Here is a 19,506-nt window from a genome sequence, read left to right as displayed (position 1 = left end):
AGCAGATCATTGTTGATGTAATGTAGCCTCAGCTCCACATTCCTGCATACCCCGGAATAACCTTTCACTGCTGGTTAATCAACGGGGATGAAATGGAAATGGTCGAGAGCTTCAAGTTTCTAGGTGTCCAGAGCATCAACAACCTGTCCTGGTCCCTCCACGCCGACACTATAGTGAAGAAAGCCCACCAACGCCTCTACTTTCTTAAGAGGCTAAGGAAATTTAGCCTGTCCGCTGCAACTCTCTCCAACTTTTACAGATGCACCATAGAAAGCATACGTTCTGGATGCATCACAGCTTGGTATGGCTCCTGCTCTATTCAGGACCACAATAAACTACAAAAGGTCAAAACATTGTCTTTCCCGCTGCCTCGGAGACAGCATCAAGGACCCCGCGCACCCTGGACATACTCTCTTCCACCTTCTTCCGTCAGGAAAAAGATGCAGAAGTTTAAGGTCTCGTATCAACCAATTGAAGAACAGCTTCTTCTCTGCTGCCATCAGGCTTTTGAATGAACCTACCTCATTAAGTTGATCTTTCTCTACACCCTAGCTGTGACTGTAACACTACATTCTGCACTCTCTCATTTCCTTCTCTATGAACAGTATGCTTTGTCTGTATAGTGTACAAGAAACAATACTTTTTACTGTATCCCAATACATGTGACAATAATAAATCAAGAATCCATCTAGTTTTGTCTTAAAAACATTCAAAGACTCTGCTTTCACTGTCTGAGGAAGGGAGTTCCAGACACACAGGACTCAAAAAAGTTTGGCTTAAATGAGCAGCACTTTATTTTTAAACAGTGAACCGTAGTTCTGGATTTTCCGACAAGAGGAAGCATCCTCTCCAAATCCATCGTGTCAATACCTCTCAAGGTCTTAAATGTTTTGATCAAGTTGCCTCTAGAGTTGCCAACTCTAGTGGATGCAGACCTAACTTCACCAATCTTTCCTCATAAAACAACCCACCCTTTCCTGGGATTAGTCTGACAAATACAACTGCTGTAGAGCTATGGAGAAAGGTGAGCCTAATTGGATAACTCTTTCAAAGAGCCAGCACAGGCATGAGGGGGTCAAATGGCCGCCTTGTTGTATGTTAAAATGTTCTAAGGAAAGACAATATTTATCAATGTGCTCAGTCTCCACTCGCTTTCCCTCTCTTCACACTGCTGCTCTCCAATTCAATCAATGACGGAGTGTGGCAATTATAACAGGAAGCAGTCAAGCCACAAGATTTACAACATAAAGAATAGGAGTAGGTCATACAGCCCAAGGCTGGTACACCATTCAATAAAATAGTTTTCTCACTTGATCCTTATATCCCTTGATGCACCTAGAGTTCACAAATCAATCCATCTTGGCCATGAATATTCCCCCAATTATTGAACATCTGCAGTCCTCTGGAGTAGATAATTCCAAAGATTTACAACCTTGAGTGAAGAAATTCCTCATCACAATCTTAAATGAGCAACACCTTGAGACTACAACCTCAAGGTTTTAAGTGGGTGTGGAACAGGAAGTGGGGTTGTGGTAATGAAAGCTACATGGCGGTGATCAGAAATTATTTAATCAGTGATCAAAGTTATTGTGGTAAAAAAGAAAATGATGAGTCAAAGAGTAATCACAAACATGGGAAAAAGTATTTATATGGCGGTAGAGCTTTAAGAGATGACTGGAAAGTCTCAACATAAAAATTTAAGACTGAGATGAGGAAGAATTCCTTGAGGGTTCTGAGTGTCTTTGGAACTCCTTGCCACAGAGCTTTGGGGGCAGTCATTGTGTGTATTTAAAGGCGGAGATAGATTTTTGATCAGTAAGGGAATCAAGGGTTGCAGGAAAGTGGACATAAGGAATTTTGGATCAGTCATGATCCTATTGAATGGTGGAGCAGGCTACATCCTGTTCCTGCTTCTTACGGTCTGATGATTCACTAGCTAGGCAAATAGACATTTTTGCCACTGCAGATGTAAATCCAGGATGGTGTGTTGCCTCCCTGGTGTCACAAGTCAAGGATGTCACTTAAATGGATGCTATACAGAGAGGAAGATGGTGAACTGCCAACAGTCATGATCCACATTGGTATAAACGACATAGGCAGGAGAGAGAGATATGATCTTGCAGTTAGAAGTTAGGTAGAAAATTAGCAAGACCTCCAAAATAGTCATCTCCAGATTGCTCCCAGTACCACATGCAAGTGAGTATTATAGTAGGACGATAATGGAGATGAATGCGTGGCTAAGAGAATGGTGCAGGAGGGAGGGCTGTAGCTTCTTGGCATTTGGAACTGACTGGAGGAGATGGGACCTGTGCTTAAGAGCCGGGACTGAGTTTCTTGCAGGACGTTTTGCTAGTGCTGCCGCAGGAGGAGTTTAAACTAACTTGGCAGGGGTATGGGAATTAGGAGAGAATATCACACTACACTTCACAATGGCAGATAATGACCAAGAGAGATTCCACAGATTTCTCAGTAACTCATCCAGACATCATTAAACACGGAGTTAACCAATCTCATTGGAGTCCTGTCCCTCAGAAACAAATTCCAGTATTCTCCTTTGAAGATCTCACCTTGGAATACCCTCCAAAGGTCATTCCAACTTGTATGACCTCGTTGATGTCACATCTCATACGGGTTTAATCTAATCCCCCACCATTCCACCCCTGGATTCCCAAGTCTCCTCTCTAGCACTAATTCTCAAAGCACTTCAGCTCTCTGGTTGCACTTGACTAATGCTCCAAACAGGCACCTTTATCCTAATGGCTCAGTACACAGTGCCACCATCCTGTCCTCTGCTTGCGACTTTTTAAATATGGTGTCTTTGCACAATTTTCTTTTGGCAAAGATGCACTGGGCCCATCTTCGACTGAAAAAACAAAATGTCAGATTCCACTTGTTCCCAGTAGTGTATGCGAGATACACCGGAGGCTTGTCAGGACTTGAAGCTCCTCAGTGTGGCTACCTGAAGGGGAGCTACGCAGCAAAATATGGTGTTATAGCTGTAAGAGTTTTCCCCTACTTCTGTCTACTTGTAGAAAACTAAAAATGGAAAAAGTCAATATTATTTAAAAGGCCCACGAACTTAATTCAGGGTTAATTGCATCAAGTCGACATCCAATCGCATATAATGTTTCTTTGAGTGGTGTGCTCACCAATACAAAGACACAGCGACCCCATTATATATTTACATGTGGGTTTATTTTTGATGCATAAAATATCACTACAAATGGGAACAGTATTAGCACAAGATTCTGGAGAAATTCAAAACAGGGTTTTGACAGCCTTTGCAGAATTGCAACTGTCCAATTAACTGTGTAAAACTAAGAATCCAGACAATACAGCAATTCAAATATGATACTGGATTAAAACCTACCACTTTCAGAGTACCTACTGTGAAACAGAGTTGAGAAAGATACAACACATGTATGCAGATCCATTGTTTTTGTATGTTAGCTAGCGTTTCACCATTGCCTACCTCAATGTTCCAGTCTGTGCTTTTTTTAAACCCTCCAAAGCTATGAAAATCAAAATGGAATGAAAATTCTTCCACCCATTTGAATGTCCATCTTGCAGAATATCGGCTCCCTCCCATCACAACCATTTTGAACAGCACTGGTGTGTTATAAAAAGCATGCACAGGTGCTCCAGATCCTATCTGGAAGATAATTAACAAGGAGACGACTTTCAGAGGTTAACAGCTTGTCCAAGCAGCAAGCATCTTTATACTCTTATGATCCTATGATGCTTCTGTTGATGAGACACCACCATCACTGGAATTTGTACATCCAAGTGCAGTATGTAGGAGCGGGCAGAGATGGGGAAGGAATTAAAAATAAAACTCAAAAATCAAACACTGAACAATAAGCAGCAAATTTTATAATTCAGGTAATATTACACATTTTATACAGTTCAGAGGATGCCACACTGCAATCTATACAGTCAACATTTAACACATCAATCCTCAACAGCTCTGTCACGAGAATTGTTGCAATTTTTCTTAAATGGGAACTTGGCGAAGTTTTACTGCACTCACGGAAAATTGCAAATTCCAGAATCTACCTTTCAAGTCTTTTTTGAGGCCCACCTCGCTTGGGCTATGAATATACATGTCGTGCACAATGCAAATATTTTGCAAACAGCATCACCTAGGGATGGAAATGATTAGCACAGCATCGCGGAACGGAAATCTATCTACCACGATGCAAATTTCCAAAGCATGTAAGCAAGAGGGAAGCAGTTCTCTAATTTCAATGGATTGCAGACTTAGTTAGCACACATCATTAAAATTGCTATATGAAGTTGTGATAAATTTTCAAAAAACATTGAGGGTCTTTTATTTGAAAAGGCAGTTTCCATCCCTGATCACTTTGCAATTGGTGTGTTTAATGCCCATTTGCACTTCACATCCCTGCTACAACTGCCCCGTTAAAATGTGTTTTCCTGAATTTAGTTTGCACCCTTACGAGTAATTTTGGCACATTGTTTGAGTGTAGTGTTTATCATGCTGATGTTTTTAAAAAAATAATCAGCAGCTTCGAGAAGGAACTGGATGCAGCTGGACATGTATGGGCACAGTAACCACAAAAGATGAACTTGTATAAAGTTACAAATATTATTAGTGATAATATGGTTTTCAATCTAGAACTCAAGGGTGGCTACATTCTGATTGACTGAACTGCCCTCTCCAGCAGCCTTCATAAGCCATTTGGTTGCTTCAAATTACCCAATTGTCTTTTCAGAGAAATTTAGTGGAAAACAAATGCCAGCCTTGCCCCTGATACACATGCTCAGGGTGTTTAAAAAAACATTAAAGCTGCATTACCTCACACTTTTCCTCCACTGTCAAAAAAAAGCTTCACCTTAAGTGGTCAAACCATAGCCAGCAGTGCAAGAGGAACCTCAGCACCTCTGGTCAGACTAAAGTCTAGGATTTCAGTCAAGCCACCACTCCAATTAAGAGCAAACAAGGCCACGAACAAAACAAGTGTTCCAAAATGTGACGGTAGTTTAGAACTTTGGACAAAGTCTTTCACCCTTTCTCACAGCTAAATTCTATTTGCCCATTCAAAAGGACTTGAATTCAGTTTCTTTTAGTGTAAAAGATAGTGAACTGTGTATAGATCCAGAGTTCTCAGGACTACATCTGAATTGTTACTACATTTAATTCTACCTTCGAGAGCTACCAGAGGAGTTAGCTTTAACTCAATAGATCACATCAGGGCACTTTATCATTGTTTCAATTTAACTTTAAAACAGGAAATTAGAAACAGTTTAATTCAATTGACTCAGTCCAAACTGCTATGAGTTACAATGCTGAACAGATTGCAAACAGACCGACTTGACAAAATTCTTAAACGATGTTTTTCAAATTAGATCAATTTTCAGCATTACACTTCCTTAAAATTTGAACTATGGCAAACTATTGAATAATCCCTCACCTTTATAATCCAGGAGTGTAGACGCCTGCGATTCAACAAACAAACATACAAACTCTAGGAGTAGTAGAATCAACCACAGCGTCTTCATGTCAGTCCAGCTGAGATCATACAACTCAGTGGACGAGGAATCAATCCAGGGACATTCATTCCTTGCGTTACTCTGCCACTCAATAACTTAACCAGAGTGGAAAACTTCAATGTCAAGCTCTTCAAAAAAATTGGAGGGTACAGATTAGCTCAGGTAATTGCAAATTACAGTATCTATCCAATAACACCTGGTAAACAAATCCCAAATCAAAGCTCTACTGGCTGTCAAGATATTAATACACTTGTTAACTTCCTCTGACATCAGGAATAGCTGACACTAGGAAAGATCTATCGCAAAATGGATCAGCACTCCAATAAATTTATATTTTTACATCTATAAAAATAAAGAGATCAAAGTAATGCTGTAATATCATTAATGCAGATCATTACTACACAACTCTCTTAATTAGATTGCAGTCCTGACATTCCTGTTACCGAGTTTTGCACATCCTCAATATTTATTTTGTAGGTAAATCACTGTTCTACATTTAATAGTTATTACTGGGGAATTAGCATGCAGCTCAGCCACAGCCTCTCCAGTCAGCTATGTCAGGGCTAATGGTAGTGGTGTGGGGGAGAAAGGGACTAAAAAAAATCCTTTTCCATTGCCCCCAATATCATGCTTCAAATCATTAAAGGGTTTCCCACTGAATGCAGTTGTGCCATCTTTTAACAATAGCCATTTTTCTGGTACTGTTGGAGGCACCTGGATAAACATTAAGCGGGAACTGTTGGAAATCAGTTAGCCTTATAGCACATTGTCTCACTCTGCCACTATTTGGAATACAGAATGTCTTCACCCCAGGGTGGTGCTGGATTTAAAGCCAAGTATCAGATAGTAGGAGGCAATACCTTAAATCTCTGCCACACAGGAGCTGTAAACTACTGAGATTTGATTGGTGAGCTGTGGCAAAGTGAATTGTCTGCTTGGCTAAAGGCAATCTCACAATGAAATAGGGATGTTTTGGGAATCTCAATTACAGAAATTAGCTCCAATGTAAATGGGACATTTCACTGATGTATAACAACTTAGTCTTTGCCTATTTTTTTTTTTAAACCAATAGTGGACATGCCAAGAAAAAATTTACAGCTCACCAGATACTAAAATTATTTTTTCATACTTGATAATAGCGCGATCAGATCAAAGGTCCTCCTTTAAGTGGCTCCAGCTTTTTTTTGAACTGAGCAGTGAAATGGCAAGAAGCCAGGCAAACCCTTCTATAAACCATCAATTCGCAACATTTTTCAATACGGTACAAGGGCCCCCCCACTTCTCACCCATACCTCTCAAAAAACACTAAGAGATGGCACTGGGCTCAATGCAGTGTGTCATTTTTGGCAACCTCTAGTTAAGCATAGCTCTGTTAAAACTGCAACATTTGGTCTGCATGCCTTAAAAGTCAAAGGAACACGTGGTATGGGTGGCAGAAACACTGAGTTGCTGAATAAAATGTGCAAAGTCTTATGTTGTGTTTAGAAAGTTTTAGAGTTTAATCTATTGAAGAGATCCAACTTCTGTAAATAAATTAGAACAGGGCAGCACTCATCCCTTCCCAGTTCAAAAGTAAACACTGCTCAGAAAGGAGTAAAGGCCACAAGGCTTGGCGTCACTCAAATTAATACTTGCAGGAATATGTGTTGTCAGAAATGGCTGTCATATGGACATAGTTATCTTGGGACCAATAGATTTAAATTATACAGCAAAGCAGCTTTAAAATTCTAAACCAAGGGATGTCAAGATGTTTTCCAGTTAGAGGAAAACACGCACACAAGTGACTGGCTGCAAGCAGCCAGGGAACCTCCCCATTATCCATTCTTGTTTTTTGGTCAAATAAGTCATCTGTTTGCTTTGACTGTATTGTGTGAATGCAATAAATTTTGCCGGTCAAGTTGCTTGCTGACTTTATTATGTAAACAGTTAACTTTAGACATCTTAAGCCCGTGTCCTCAAAAAAAAACACATTAGTCTAACAGCTTCATGTTTTTACTTGTGACTTACACAAAACCTCCAAACTACATCAAGGGCCAACAAAAACAGTGGGAGGAGGGAGGGCAGGGGGGCAGAATCTTTTTTTAAAATCACCAAATCAAAATTAGGTCTTGCATAATTCCTTTAAGCCAGCATTCCTTGCAGCCTGTTTGCATTTCAGTCACATAAGTTTGAAAATAATCGGCCATTGAGGATCAGATCCTTCTCTTAAGTGTACATCATTTCTGCCATGTGTGACATTTTCTTTGGGATGTACAGGTAATATTCCATATATCCCGAAAGGTCTTCGATTGTGATGTCTTCGACAAATGTCCTGGCTTCCTCGGAGCAGGAACGTGGGGAACCAGAGACCCCGGAGCCCGTCTGAGTTCTTCTGCGAGGTGATGTGTGGCGGCTGGCCTCGGTTGCGGCTATTTCGCACTCCGATATGACGCTGCGGAGCCCGGTGAAGGAGTACACCTCAACGTCTTGCCATCGCTTGCAGCAGCACTCCTTCTCCTTCTGTGAGCAGTGACATGGGTCGGTCTGGTGAAGCTTCGAGAGGGATTGGAAATCAGAGGTGGGCTTGGACATCTGGCTCGACTCCAAGGCTGCTGCCGCCACCAGTTTCGGAGATTCCAGTGGGGAGCTGCTGTGAGGTTCAGTGCTGTTTCCACCAGCAGACTCTTCTGATGATGACGATTCCAGTGAGAAGACGGTGGGAACTTTAGCACCGAACACAGCTTCTGGCTGTCCGACTTTGCAGCACTCTTTTGGAGGTTGGACGGCAAGACCCTGGTAAGCCTCTGTTTGGTTGCTGTGTTTCACCTGACAGCTAGCTGCAGGAGCTGCAGAACTACAATAGGTAAATTTAGGAGGATGAAGAATTGGTGATTTTGAACGTCGTCTTCGCTGTGTTCTGATGGCACCCCGTGCTGGTTTCCTGGTAGAACTGTACATTTGGTTTTCCCAGGTGCAGGCAAGTAGACAAAAAGAGAAAAAAAGTTATTTTAGAACAGCTGGCTTTATTTAGCAGTGGGTGAAAACTCCAAAGTCCCAAAATCTCTTAAGAGTTTGGTTTAGGAGACATGAAAAACACAACAGTGGCAAACTTGCACAAGACAGCTTTGCAGGAAGACAAATGTTTCACTTGTTTGACGCTATCACTGTTTTGCTACTTCTTGAATAAGCAAGTGACACATTGGTGAATTGTCTCATCTGAAGACTGAAATCTGACAATACAGTGGAAATCTGCCTCCATTAGGTACTCAAGCTCTGGACCTACAAAAATTCACTGACCATAGGACAAAGGTTATAAAGGCAGGCTGACACTGATGAACATAAGAACATAAGAACTAGGAGCAGGAGTAGGTCATCTGGCCCCTCGGGCCTGCTCCGCCATTCAATAAGATCATGGCTGATCTTTTTGTGGACTCAGCTCCACTTACCCGCCCGCTCACCATAACCCTCAATTCCTTTACTGTTCAAAAATTTATCTATCCTTGCCTTAAAAACATTCAATGAGGTAGCCTCAATTGCTTCACTGGGCAGGAATTCCACAGATTCACAACCCTTTGGGTGAAGTTACTCCTAAACTCAGTCCTAAATCTGCTCCCCCTTATTTTGAGGCCATGCCCCCTCGTTCTAGTTTCACCTGCCAGTGGAAACAACTTCCCTACTTCTATCTCATCTATTCCCTTCATAATATGTTTCTATAAGATCTCCCCTCATTCTTCTGAATTCCAATGAGTATGGTCCCGGTCTACACACTCTCTCCTCATAAGTCAGCCCTCTCAACTCCAGAATCAACCTAGTGAATCTCCTCTGCACCCCCTCCAGTGCCAGTATAACCTTTCTCAAGTAAGACGACCAAAACTGTACACAGTACTCCAGGTGTGGCCCCACCAGCATTCTATACAGCTGCAACATAACCTCGCTGTTTTTAAACTCCATCCCTCGAGCAATGAAGGACAAAATTCCATTTGCCTTCTTAATTACTTGCTGCACCTGCAAACCAACCCAAGATTCTTGCGCAAGGACATCCAGGTCCCTCTGCACAGCAGCATGCTGCAATATTTTACCATTTAAATAATAGTCCATTTTGCTGTTATTCCTACCAAAATGGATGACCTCACATTTACCAACATTGTACTCCATCCATCAGACCCTCGCCCACTCAGACTATCTATAGCCCTTTGCAGACTTTCAGTATCCTCTGCACACTTTGATCTGCCACTCGAGTGTCATCTGTGAATTTTGACACACTGCACTCGGTCCCCAACTCCAAATCTTCTATGCAAATCATAAACAATTACAGTCCCAACACTGACCCCTAAGACACACCACTAGTCACTGATCACCAACCAGAAAAACACCCATTTACCCCCACCCTTTGCTTTCTGTTAGTTAACCAATCCTCTATCCACGCTAATACATTACCCGTAACACCGTGCACCTTTATCTTATGCAGCAGTCTTTGGTGCAGCACCTTGTCAAATGCCTTCTGGAAATCCAGATACACCACATCCACAGGTTCCCCATTGTCCACTGCGCATGTAATGTTCTCAAAGAATTCCACCAAATTAGTCAAACATGACCTTCCCTTCAAGAACCTATGCTGCGTCTTACCAATGGGACAATTTATATCCAGATGTCTCGCTATTTCTTCCTTGATGATATATTCAAGCATTTTCCCTACTACAGAGGTTAAGCTAACCGGCCTATAGTTACCCGCCTTTTGCCTACCTCCTTTTTTAAACAGTGGCGTCACATTTTGTATTACTGGTTATCATTGCTCTGCAATAGCCCAAGAGTGGCATACACTATTGAACATGCTTCACCTTCTGTTTTCTTGGCTCTTAAAACTCAGTGCAAATATTCATTCACTTTGATTGCTTGGTCATGATAGCTAGTCAATATCTTTTCCCAAAGGTAGGGGAGTCTAAAACTAGAGGGCTTAGGTTTAAGGAGAGAGGGGAAAGATACAAAAGGTCCAGAGGAGCAATTTTTTCACACAGAGGGTGGTGAGTGTCTGGAACAAGCTGCCAGAGGTAGTAATAGAGGTGGGTACAATTTTGTCTTTTAAAAAGCATTTAGACAGTTACATAGGTATAGATGGATATAGAGGGATATGCGCCAAATGCAGGCAATTGGGACTAGCTTAAGGGTTTTTTAAAAAAAAGGGGGCGGCATGGACAAGTTGTCTGAAGGGCCTGTTTCCATGCTGTAAACCTCTATGACTCTATTGCTAAGGATTTAATGAAAATGTACAATAGAATAAAAATATGCGATGGCTCCTAGTATTATGTAATGTCTTAGGGTGCTTCACAGTGGGGGTGGGGGGCACGGGGCTGGGAAGACAGGAGGAACCTTCTCCACCTTGCTATGTGGCCTGAGTGCTGTTTATAGTTCTCACTCACTCCTTTCATGTGGTCTTTATTTGCTGCTCTGAGCACCTCTGCTGGTCTGCTCAACACAAGATGCTGGATTTTGGTTAGAATACAGAACAGAAAGAGCTCTGTACAAGCTTACTGGTTCTGCAATGTTCTCCCCCCCCAAACACTAGCCACCCTCTAGTTGTTCAGGGGTATTTCAGCTGAACTGGAAAATTTGGAACATTATGGAACCACAGACCAGAATGGTTTAGTGGACGGATTTTCGAAAACCTCAGGCAGAACTGTAAAAGCATTGACTAAGCAAATAAGCTGCTTACCCATGCCAGCTTTCTTTGGAAGCACATGTTGTCCTAGGTTTAGCTCCTTCGGGACTGCTTCGCACGGATGTCCTTGAAGTTGTCGTTTCGGTATTTATGCGGACTGATGCAGGTGCAGCACTGAACAGAAACACACAAAGATGATTTTAAAATTCTAGCATGCTCCAAATACATTTTGTGCTCAACACAAACTTCTAAAGGCAAGCCCTGTTCACCAAATACCGAAACAAATCGGGGATCGTGAATGATGAGTGAGGTATTCTCTGTTGGGATGGGTTCCACTTGAACCAGGCTGGGACTAGAGTCCTGGCCAATCGCATAACTAGGGCTGTAGACCAGGCTTTAACCTAACGGGAGGGGAGAGGGTTTGAGTGAACAGAGAAACATTCAAAGTATTAGAAGAACAGTATAGCAATATGGATAAAAACATGCAGAGTGGGACAGGAAGGGGCAGTGTTTATCAAAAAATTGTACGCTGGCAAATAAGGACATTGCAGGGGAGACAAAAAAAATTTAAATTACAGGATTTTTAATCTGGATGTACAATGTCAATGCCTTAATCACGTTGCAGCCCAATGGCAATCACACTGAAAAGGTTTAATAGTAATTATAGTAAGGCAACTGCATTGTTAAACAGGTGATGGGTATTGGTCGATGTATAAAAAGCTGGAACACTGAGGGGAGGAAGAACTGAGCAGCACGGTGGCACAGTGGTTAGCACTGCTGCCTCAGTGCCAGGACTCGTGTTCAATTCCAGGCTCGAGTGACTGTCTATGTGGAGTTTGCACGTTCTCCCTGTGTCTGCGTGGGTTTCCTCCCACAATCCAAAGGTGTGCAGGTTAGGTCAAATGACCATGCTAAACTGCCAGAGTGTCCAAAGGTGTGTAGGTTATGATTAGCAGGGTAAATATGTGGAATTACGAGGATAGGGCCTGGGTAAGATGCTCTGTTGGAAGACTGGTACAGACTCGATGGGCCAAATGGCCTCCTTCAGCACTGGCAATTCAGAGAGATTCAATGACAAGAATATTATGGAGAAAGGATCTGGCCTCAGAAGGTCATGAACTAGAATCAGTATGGAATAATCAAGTTCCATTCTGGCGATCAAGTTATTATAGATCTAATATTGTGTAATGAAGCAGGTTAGTATGGTCAAAGTAAAAGATCCACTGGGAAAGAGTGATCATAATACTACTTTAAACCGTGTGACATTACATAGGTATGAGGGGAGAACTGGCTATGGTTAATTGGGAAATAGATTAAAGGGTTTGGTGATAAGTGATCAGCACAAAACATTTAACGAAATAATTCAAAATCTTCAACAACTTGTCTTCATAGTAGAATTCCTACAGTACAAAAAGGCTATTCAGCCCATCAAATCTGTACTGACCACAATCCCACCCAGGCCCTACTCCCATAACCCCACAAATTTATCCTGCTAATCCCCGACATTAGGGTTAATTTAGAATGCCCAATCAACCTAACCTGCACATCTTTGGACTGTGGGAGGAAACCTGAGCACCCAGAGAAAACCCATGCAGAATCATAGAATAATAGAAACCCTACAGTGCAGAAGGAGGCCATTCTGCCTATCGAGCCTGTACTTTCACCCAGGACCCATCCCCGAAATCCCACATATCTACCCTAATCCCTCTAACATACACATCCCAGGACTCCAAGGGGCAATTCAACATGGCCAATCAACATAACCTGCACATCTTTGGACTGTGGCAGGAAACCAGAGCACCCGGAGGAAACCCACGCAGACACGGGGAGAATGCGCAAACTCCACACAGTCACCCAAGCCGGGAATTGAACCCAGGTCCTGGGAGCTGAAAGACAGCAATGCTAACCACTGTGCCACCGCGTTGCCTTAAACAAGTGCCCCATGTGAAGCTTGAACTCACGACCTTCAGATCAAGAGACTGATGCACTGCCTACTGCACTAATGAGTGGTTAGAAAACGCAAACTCCAAACGGACAGTGATTCGAGGCCGGAATTGAACCTGGGTCCCTGGTGCTGAGGCAGCAGTGGTAACCACTGAGCCACCGTGCCGCCCAGTAGTAGACTTAAGTTTCATACCAGAAATAGAAGGCCAGTTCGCCTAACACCAGTTGTTGGGAAGATGCTGGAATTGCTATTAAGGAAGTCTTAACAATTCACCTAGAAAAATATAGTATTAGAAGAAGTCAACATGGTTTTGAAGGGGAATCCTTGAGAATGCAACAAGTAAGGCAGATAAAGAAACCAGCAGACACAGCATACCTAGGTTTCCAAAAGGCATTCAATGCCACACAAAAAGCAAAATGACGGCTCATGGATTTGCTGGTGATATTTTAGCATGGAGAGAGGATTGGTTAACTGACAAAGTAAAAAGTGGGCATAAATGGGGCTATTTCACATTGACAGACAGTGAATAATGGAGACCTGCGAAGTTCAGTGCTGGGGCTTCAGCTATTCACAACTGATCTTAATTACTTAGATGAAGAGACAGAGAGTAATGTCTCAAAGCTAGGTGGGAAGGCAAGCAATGGGGAGGACAAATATGCTACAGAGAGATATTGACAAGTCAGAGTGCAACAAAATGGCAGAACAAGTATGATGTGGTGAAGTTATTCAAAAACAGAAAATGCTGGACAATCTCAGCAGGTCTGACAGCATCTGTGGAGAGAGAATAGAGCCAATGTTGAATCTGGATGATTCTTCAGAAAAATGGCAATCACTGCCACAGCCTTCTCCCTCCACAGGATTTGGCTCTCTACCCTAAATAGTTGATTGCTTCTGTATTGCACCTCCATTATGTTGTCGTCCAGTTCAGAATCCCCGACATTAGCCACACAATGCGAAATCCAGTATCACTGCCATTTGCACTTACCGTTCAGAGTCCACTTTAAGTTTTTTGAATGCCATCTGCAGGCTCTCATCATCCTCACCACCTTTGCTCTCCGATTCCATGTTGGGACAAACAGCTTGGGAGATGTTATCTGGAACCGAGAATACGAGTACAATTTCAATTTTGGACCAATTCAAAGTTCGCTCGAAAAATGTGTTTTGCATTTTCATAAGACTTCCAAAAAGCACTGGGAAAAATGTCACAGATTCCAACTGCCAATCTATTAATCCCCTACCTAACTAAATTCAAAACACTAAAACTAAATTAAGTTAGCCAGAGTAAAACTTGGCAAAATAGCTCTCTTTCTTGCCAAACACATGGAGTATAGATGACAAAACCGATCTCAACTTTTCCCTGGGATTCAAGATTCATTAATTACTGATTTTCAAACCTGATCTGAATGACTGCCACTTAAATATCGTGCTGTGTCTCCTTTCCAGCTGTGCAGATCCTTCCCAAAACATTGCAAAAAACCCCAATCCTTTACCTCAAGTTTAGATCGGGAGTACGGGAACAGTAGTTCCTAATGCACCTTGGGATTTCTGCGCACATGGCACTGCACACACACAGAAGAGGAAAAAAAGAAACAGTTTGAAACTGGTTAGGTGACCTGAAGAGCAGCACCATTGCAGAGAAGGTGTTCTAGGGATGAGGACATGAAGAGGGGGACAGAGAAAGAAGGCTCCAAATCAAGAAGGTGGTCCCAAAAATTGGGAGTGTTACAGAAAAAGGTCTCAGAAGACAGGCCCAGGTAAGGGACAAGGACAGAGATTAGAAACATATCCTGTTAAGTAAAGTTGAGGGAAAGGAGAACTAATCAAAGAGAGAGGGCTAACTATGGGAAGTAGACTCGAAGCAAAGTGGGTTCAAGAGAAGTCGTGAGCATCTGAGGAGAGCCGAAATTTGCGGACTCCATGCTATGGGCCACAAGGACAAATGTACCATTTGGAGTGGTGTTCTGCTTAGCACAGCTGAAGATCTGAAATTGTGCTTGGAAAACGAAGCTCCGCTATATGCAGAGATCCAGGGGAAAGGAATTTCAAAAGGCAAGACTAAAACCCTGGGGTTGGATTCTTGTTGAAGCCACTTGGAGAGGATTCCCAGACGAGTTCTTTGAACATGGAGATTAGAAACCTCGTGAGAATGTGTTTCGATAAGTTCTATGAAGTGCCCTGAAACATTTTTGTATGTTAGACACCCCTCTCCAAAAGCATTTCACAGCCCCATGTACATTAAGTTTTTTGTTCTTGATCCATTGCCTCAGTGTTATGATGGAGAAAAAAATTATGGAATACATACATGGAAATATTGGACTTTAAAAAGATCTGCGTTTTATATTTAAAATGGACACACACCCCAAAGATGGCTGAGAATGTACAGTTGGCCTTTGCAAGGTGTTTCTCCAAGGGACAATGGAACCTCTCCGTGTTTCCAAAAAAAAGTACTTCCAGGGCTGGCCTGCCTGCCTCCGTGTTCGTGTGTGTGCTGTGAAAAAAAGTAGCTGGACATTTTCCCCACACTGAAGGTGTGTGATATAGTACCAGAAGCAGTGCCCTGCAAAAATATCTAAAAACTCTCCCTCTGACTGTGGAAGTCAACCAACCAGCAAAAAAGGATTGCAGCTGGAAAAAAGAACTAAATTCCCTCTGACAAACTACAAAACATCTGAATCGAAGAACCAATTAATTGCCTTCAGACGGCAACTATGCTGGAATCAATTCACAACGACCACAATGCGTCATTACGTACTCCTCGAAATTCTGTCCTATATAATGTATCGGACTCCATTCTTATTTCTAATCGGCATGAATGTAGATGCATGTATTTATCATTTATCCTTCCCTTTTTGTAGTTAATAAACTTGCTCTATCTTAGCTCAAGAAAGCCTGATTAAATTGGCTCCTTTTTAAAACATAGCCACTGGGTCTGGAAAAGATATCCAAGGGAAAGGGAACCATGTTAGATTAAACCTTGTTGCTACCAGCAGAGGGTGGGCTGAATAAAGACACAGAACCATTATTCCCCCTTACCTGGATTTGCAACATATTGGGGGTATCCCAGCTGGATTGTGACAAATTGAGGGGTCTTGCACAGATCAACAACTTTTAGGGAACCTCACCTGGACTGGTCCTAACAAAAAGGTCAATAACCAGAGGGCACGATTTAAGTTGACTGGGAAATAGAACCAAAAGTTTTTAAAAAAAACACAGCAATTGGATTTGGATTGCAGCGACTGCCTCAAGGGATTCAAAACCTGCACCCTTCATAAAGGAAATCGGAGAAACAGAGAAGCATTTGCAGTGAAACAGAACTAACTGCAATCCTTTCCCAACAAACCAGTGCAGACTCAGTGGGTCAAATTACCTTTTTAAAAATTTCTCCACTGGATGTGATAATTAATGGCAAAATCAACATTTATTGCCCATCCCTAATTGCCTTCAAGAAAGTAGCGGTGAGCTGCCTCTGTGGTACAGGTACACCCACACAGTGCTGTAAAATTGGCTGCTCCAGGATATTGGCCCTTCAGTGTTATAGTTGTGTAAATCTGAAACAAAGAACCTCTGGTAGTCTTTGATGTTTTGGTGCCATCATGCGGCCAACAAAATGTACAGCAGTATTTCAGTACAGTAAAAGCACCCAGCTGGCTGTTCAATCACAGTCATGTAAAAGAATCATTCCAGGACATTTTGAAATATCTTTAACTCCTTTCACAAACTGCAAATGGATAACGACAGTAAGGGAATCGCAAATAAAAATTGCATGCCTATGGGGAAAGAGTAGGGGAGTTGTACTAAGCACAGTTCTTTTTAAAAGAGCATGCACGGAATCCTTCTGTGCTACATGTTTTTATGATGTAATTAGTGACGTTAAGGCAATTAGCCACCTTGCCTCAATACACAAGTAGATTAGATAGGAACAAAAAGGAGAGACTTTATTGAAGAGATTTTAATTGAAGGCAGTGTTTTTGCAAAAACACATTGGGCTGCTTTTTTCAGTCGGGGGTGGGGTGGGGGGGGGGGGGGGGGGAAGAGAGAGAGAGAGAGACTCCGCAGAGCTTAAAAATGATAGCTGTGATCCAATTCTGTGATTTCTGACCCTAACCCCGAGGCCCTTTAAGGTTGCAAGCCCACAACCTGCGTTTCAAACCTGGCTGGCTCCACTGCAAGGCTAGACAGGTCCTACTCCTCTGCAATTTTCATGGAGTCAGGCCGGTTCTTCAAAGAGTCATGGTTCACTGTAGCTCAGAGGTGTGAGTTAATGTTTCAGATCAATAATGACTCTTCACCCAAGATGCTGTTTGACCAGCTAAGTATTTCCAGCATGTTCTATCTGTAGCACAGCATTTGGTTTTCGTAAATGAACAATTCCTAACAGCATTATGGGTGTACCTACAACACATGAACTGCAGCGGTTCACCACCACCTTCTCAAGAGCAATGAGGAAGGTATAAAATGCTGGCCTAGCCAGCAACGCCTACCTGCCCTGAACAAATAAATAAAAAGGCACAGGAATTCAGACTACAGCAGAAATTAGGTGATAACCAAACAGTGTTTAAAAGCAGGCTTTGAGGAAAAACAAGTGTAGAAGCGAGTCAGTTCCAGACTCACCCATTGCTGGTGAAGCAGAGGGGGAGTAAGGTCAGTAACAAAAATGGAAGGCGTGAAGAGGGCTATGAGGTTGGAAGGAGTTTCTAAAATGGGACAACTGAGGGATTTTGGGATAACAGGAAGCCAGTGCAGGAGAATGAGGATTAGAATGCTGGACAACAGAATACTGGATAAGATGGAGATCATAACGGGCGGCACGGTAGCACAGTGGTTAGCACTGCTGCTTCACAGCTCCAGGGACCTGGGTTCGATTCCCGGCTTGGGTCATTGTCTGTGTGGAGTTTGCACATTCTCCTCGTGTCTGCGTGGGTTTCCTCCGGGTGCTCCGGTTTCCTCCCACAGTCCAAAGATGTGCGGGTTAGGTTGATTGGCCATGCTAAAAATTGCCCCTTAGTGTCCTGGGATGCGTAGATTAGAGGGATTAGTGGGTAAAATATGTAAGGATATGGGGGTAGGGCCTGGGTGGGATTGTGGTCGGTGCAGACTCGATGGGCTGAATGGCCTCTTTCTGTACTGTAGGGTTTCTATGATTTCTATGATAATATGGACAAATTATAAAACCTGGAGGGCTGAAATTACAGCAAGAAGTTTAACAACACCAGGTTAAAGTCCAACAGGTTTATTTGGTAGCAAAAGCCACACGTGTGGCTTTTGCTACCAAATAAACCTGTTGGACTTTAACCTGGTGTTGTTAAACTTCTTACTGTGTTTACCCCAGTCCAATGCCGGCATCTCCACATCAGGGCTGAAATTATACAAAGAACATGGTTTCAAACAGGAAGTTCTTCATAAAATTAGGCTTTTGTATAGGGCAATGAGGTGAAAATCATGGAATCATTTAATGTCTATTGGGGAGGGATGGCAAGCATGTGAATACACCCATGATTGGGCAAAATAAAATGTGATCTATGTTCGAAGGGGGAAATTAAAAAATGTAAGACGGTATAAGGCTCATATGACTGATGTTTTGCCGCGTTAAGGATAAATCATCTCTTTTTAATATAGTTAGCGTCTTAACTACATTCCCATGACAGCCATTGGAAAAAGTTCAAATAAACTGCTACTATATCTTAGTTATTGTGGAAATAAGGAAAATAAGGAAATGATGCAACCATCGAAACAAACAATATTTATTTCCAAGTAAATATTTTCTTGTCAAAGGTTGACAATTGAGACACTTGTGTGCATGAACAAAGTTGCTCATTTTTACTGCTGATTATTAGTTACGGGTCTGATGAGGTCAGTCCTAAACAGGAGCCTTTGAATAAAGTCGGGCAGAAACAGCTACCATCAATCCTTAAAGATCAGCAGACACCAGAATGTTTTCCACAAACTTTGTAGAAACAGATTCAGGAAGAGAGAAAAACAGACAGCCCCAGTCGCAGAAAGTTCAGTACCATCAACAGTCATGTTATATTCAATGAAGTGGTCGGACACTAAGTCATGCAAGCACCTCTCTCTATTCATGACAGCTCAGAGCTCTCTGCTCATCAGCACTGTCAGTCGAATTTGTAATGATGATAGGATAGGCAGGCAGTTCTTTGCCAACATTAAAAAGTGTGCAAGCCGATCCCTCGCACAACCTGACCAAACTCATTGAGCTATCAAATCTGCAATCTCACTCCCCAATAATATGCAGCTGATGTGTTGCAGTACAAAAACCACTTGGCTCCATGAAAAAATAACAGCATAAATTATGCACAATTCCATCTCCCAAAAGGTTGGAGTGATCCAGTGATGCTCTCCCACCCCTGCCAAAGTTAACAGCAGAGGTCCCAATGCGAGTATCTTTCACTGTTCC

At 42.3% G+C, this 19,506-nt stretch overlaps 1 protein-coding gene across 2 annotated transcripts in view; it reads right to left on the bottom strand.

Annotated features, from left to right (window-relative positions):
• Nucleotides 1-3,851: 3,851 nt before the first annotated feature.
• oser1 (oxidative stress responsive serine-rich 1) overlaps nucleotides 3,852-19,506 on the bottom strand; it is a 41,956-nt gene continuing 26,301 nt past the window's right edge. For both annotated transcript variants that reach the window (XM_078236884.1, XM_078236883.1), the window contains 3 exons: nucleotides 14,080-14,188; nucleotides 11,204-11,323; nucleotides 3,852-8,443 (listed from right to left, as the gene is read on the bottom strand). In XM_078236884.1, coding sequence (XP_078093010.1) covers nucleotides 7,720-8,443; nucleotides 11,204-11,323; nucleotides 14,080-14,159 — 924 coding nt within the window. In that variant the 5' untranslated portion in view covers nucleotides 14,160-14,188 and the 3' untranslated portion in view covers nucleotides 3,852-7,719. The remainder of the gene's footprint in view (nucleotides 8,444-11,203; nucleotides 11,324-14,079; nucleotides 14,189-19,506) is intronic.

The sequence above is a fragment of the Mustelus asterias genome, chromosome 20 (genome assembly GCF_964213995.1).
Source record: "Mustelus asterias chromosome 20, sMusAst1.hap1.1, whole genome shotgun sequence".
NCBI classification, from domain to species: Eukaryota; Metazoa; Chordata; class Chondrichthyes; order Carcharhiniformes; family Triakidae; genus Mustelus; species Mustelus asterias.
The sequence above is the reverse complement of the archived record's forward strand: the minus strand, read 5'-3'. Positions and strand labels throughout refer to the sequence as shown.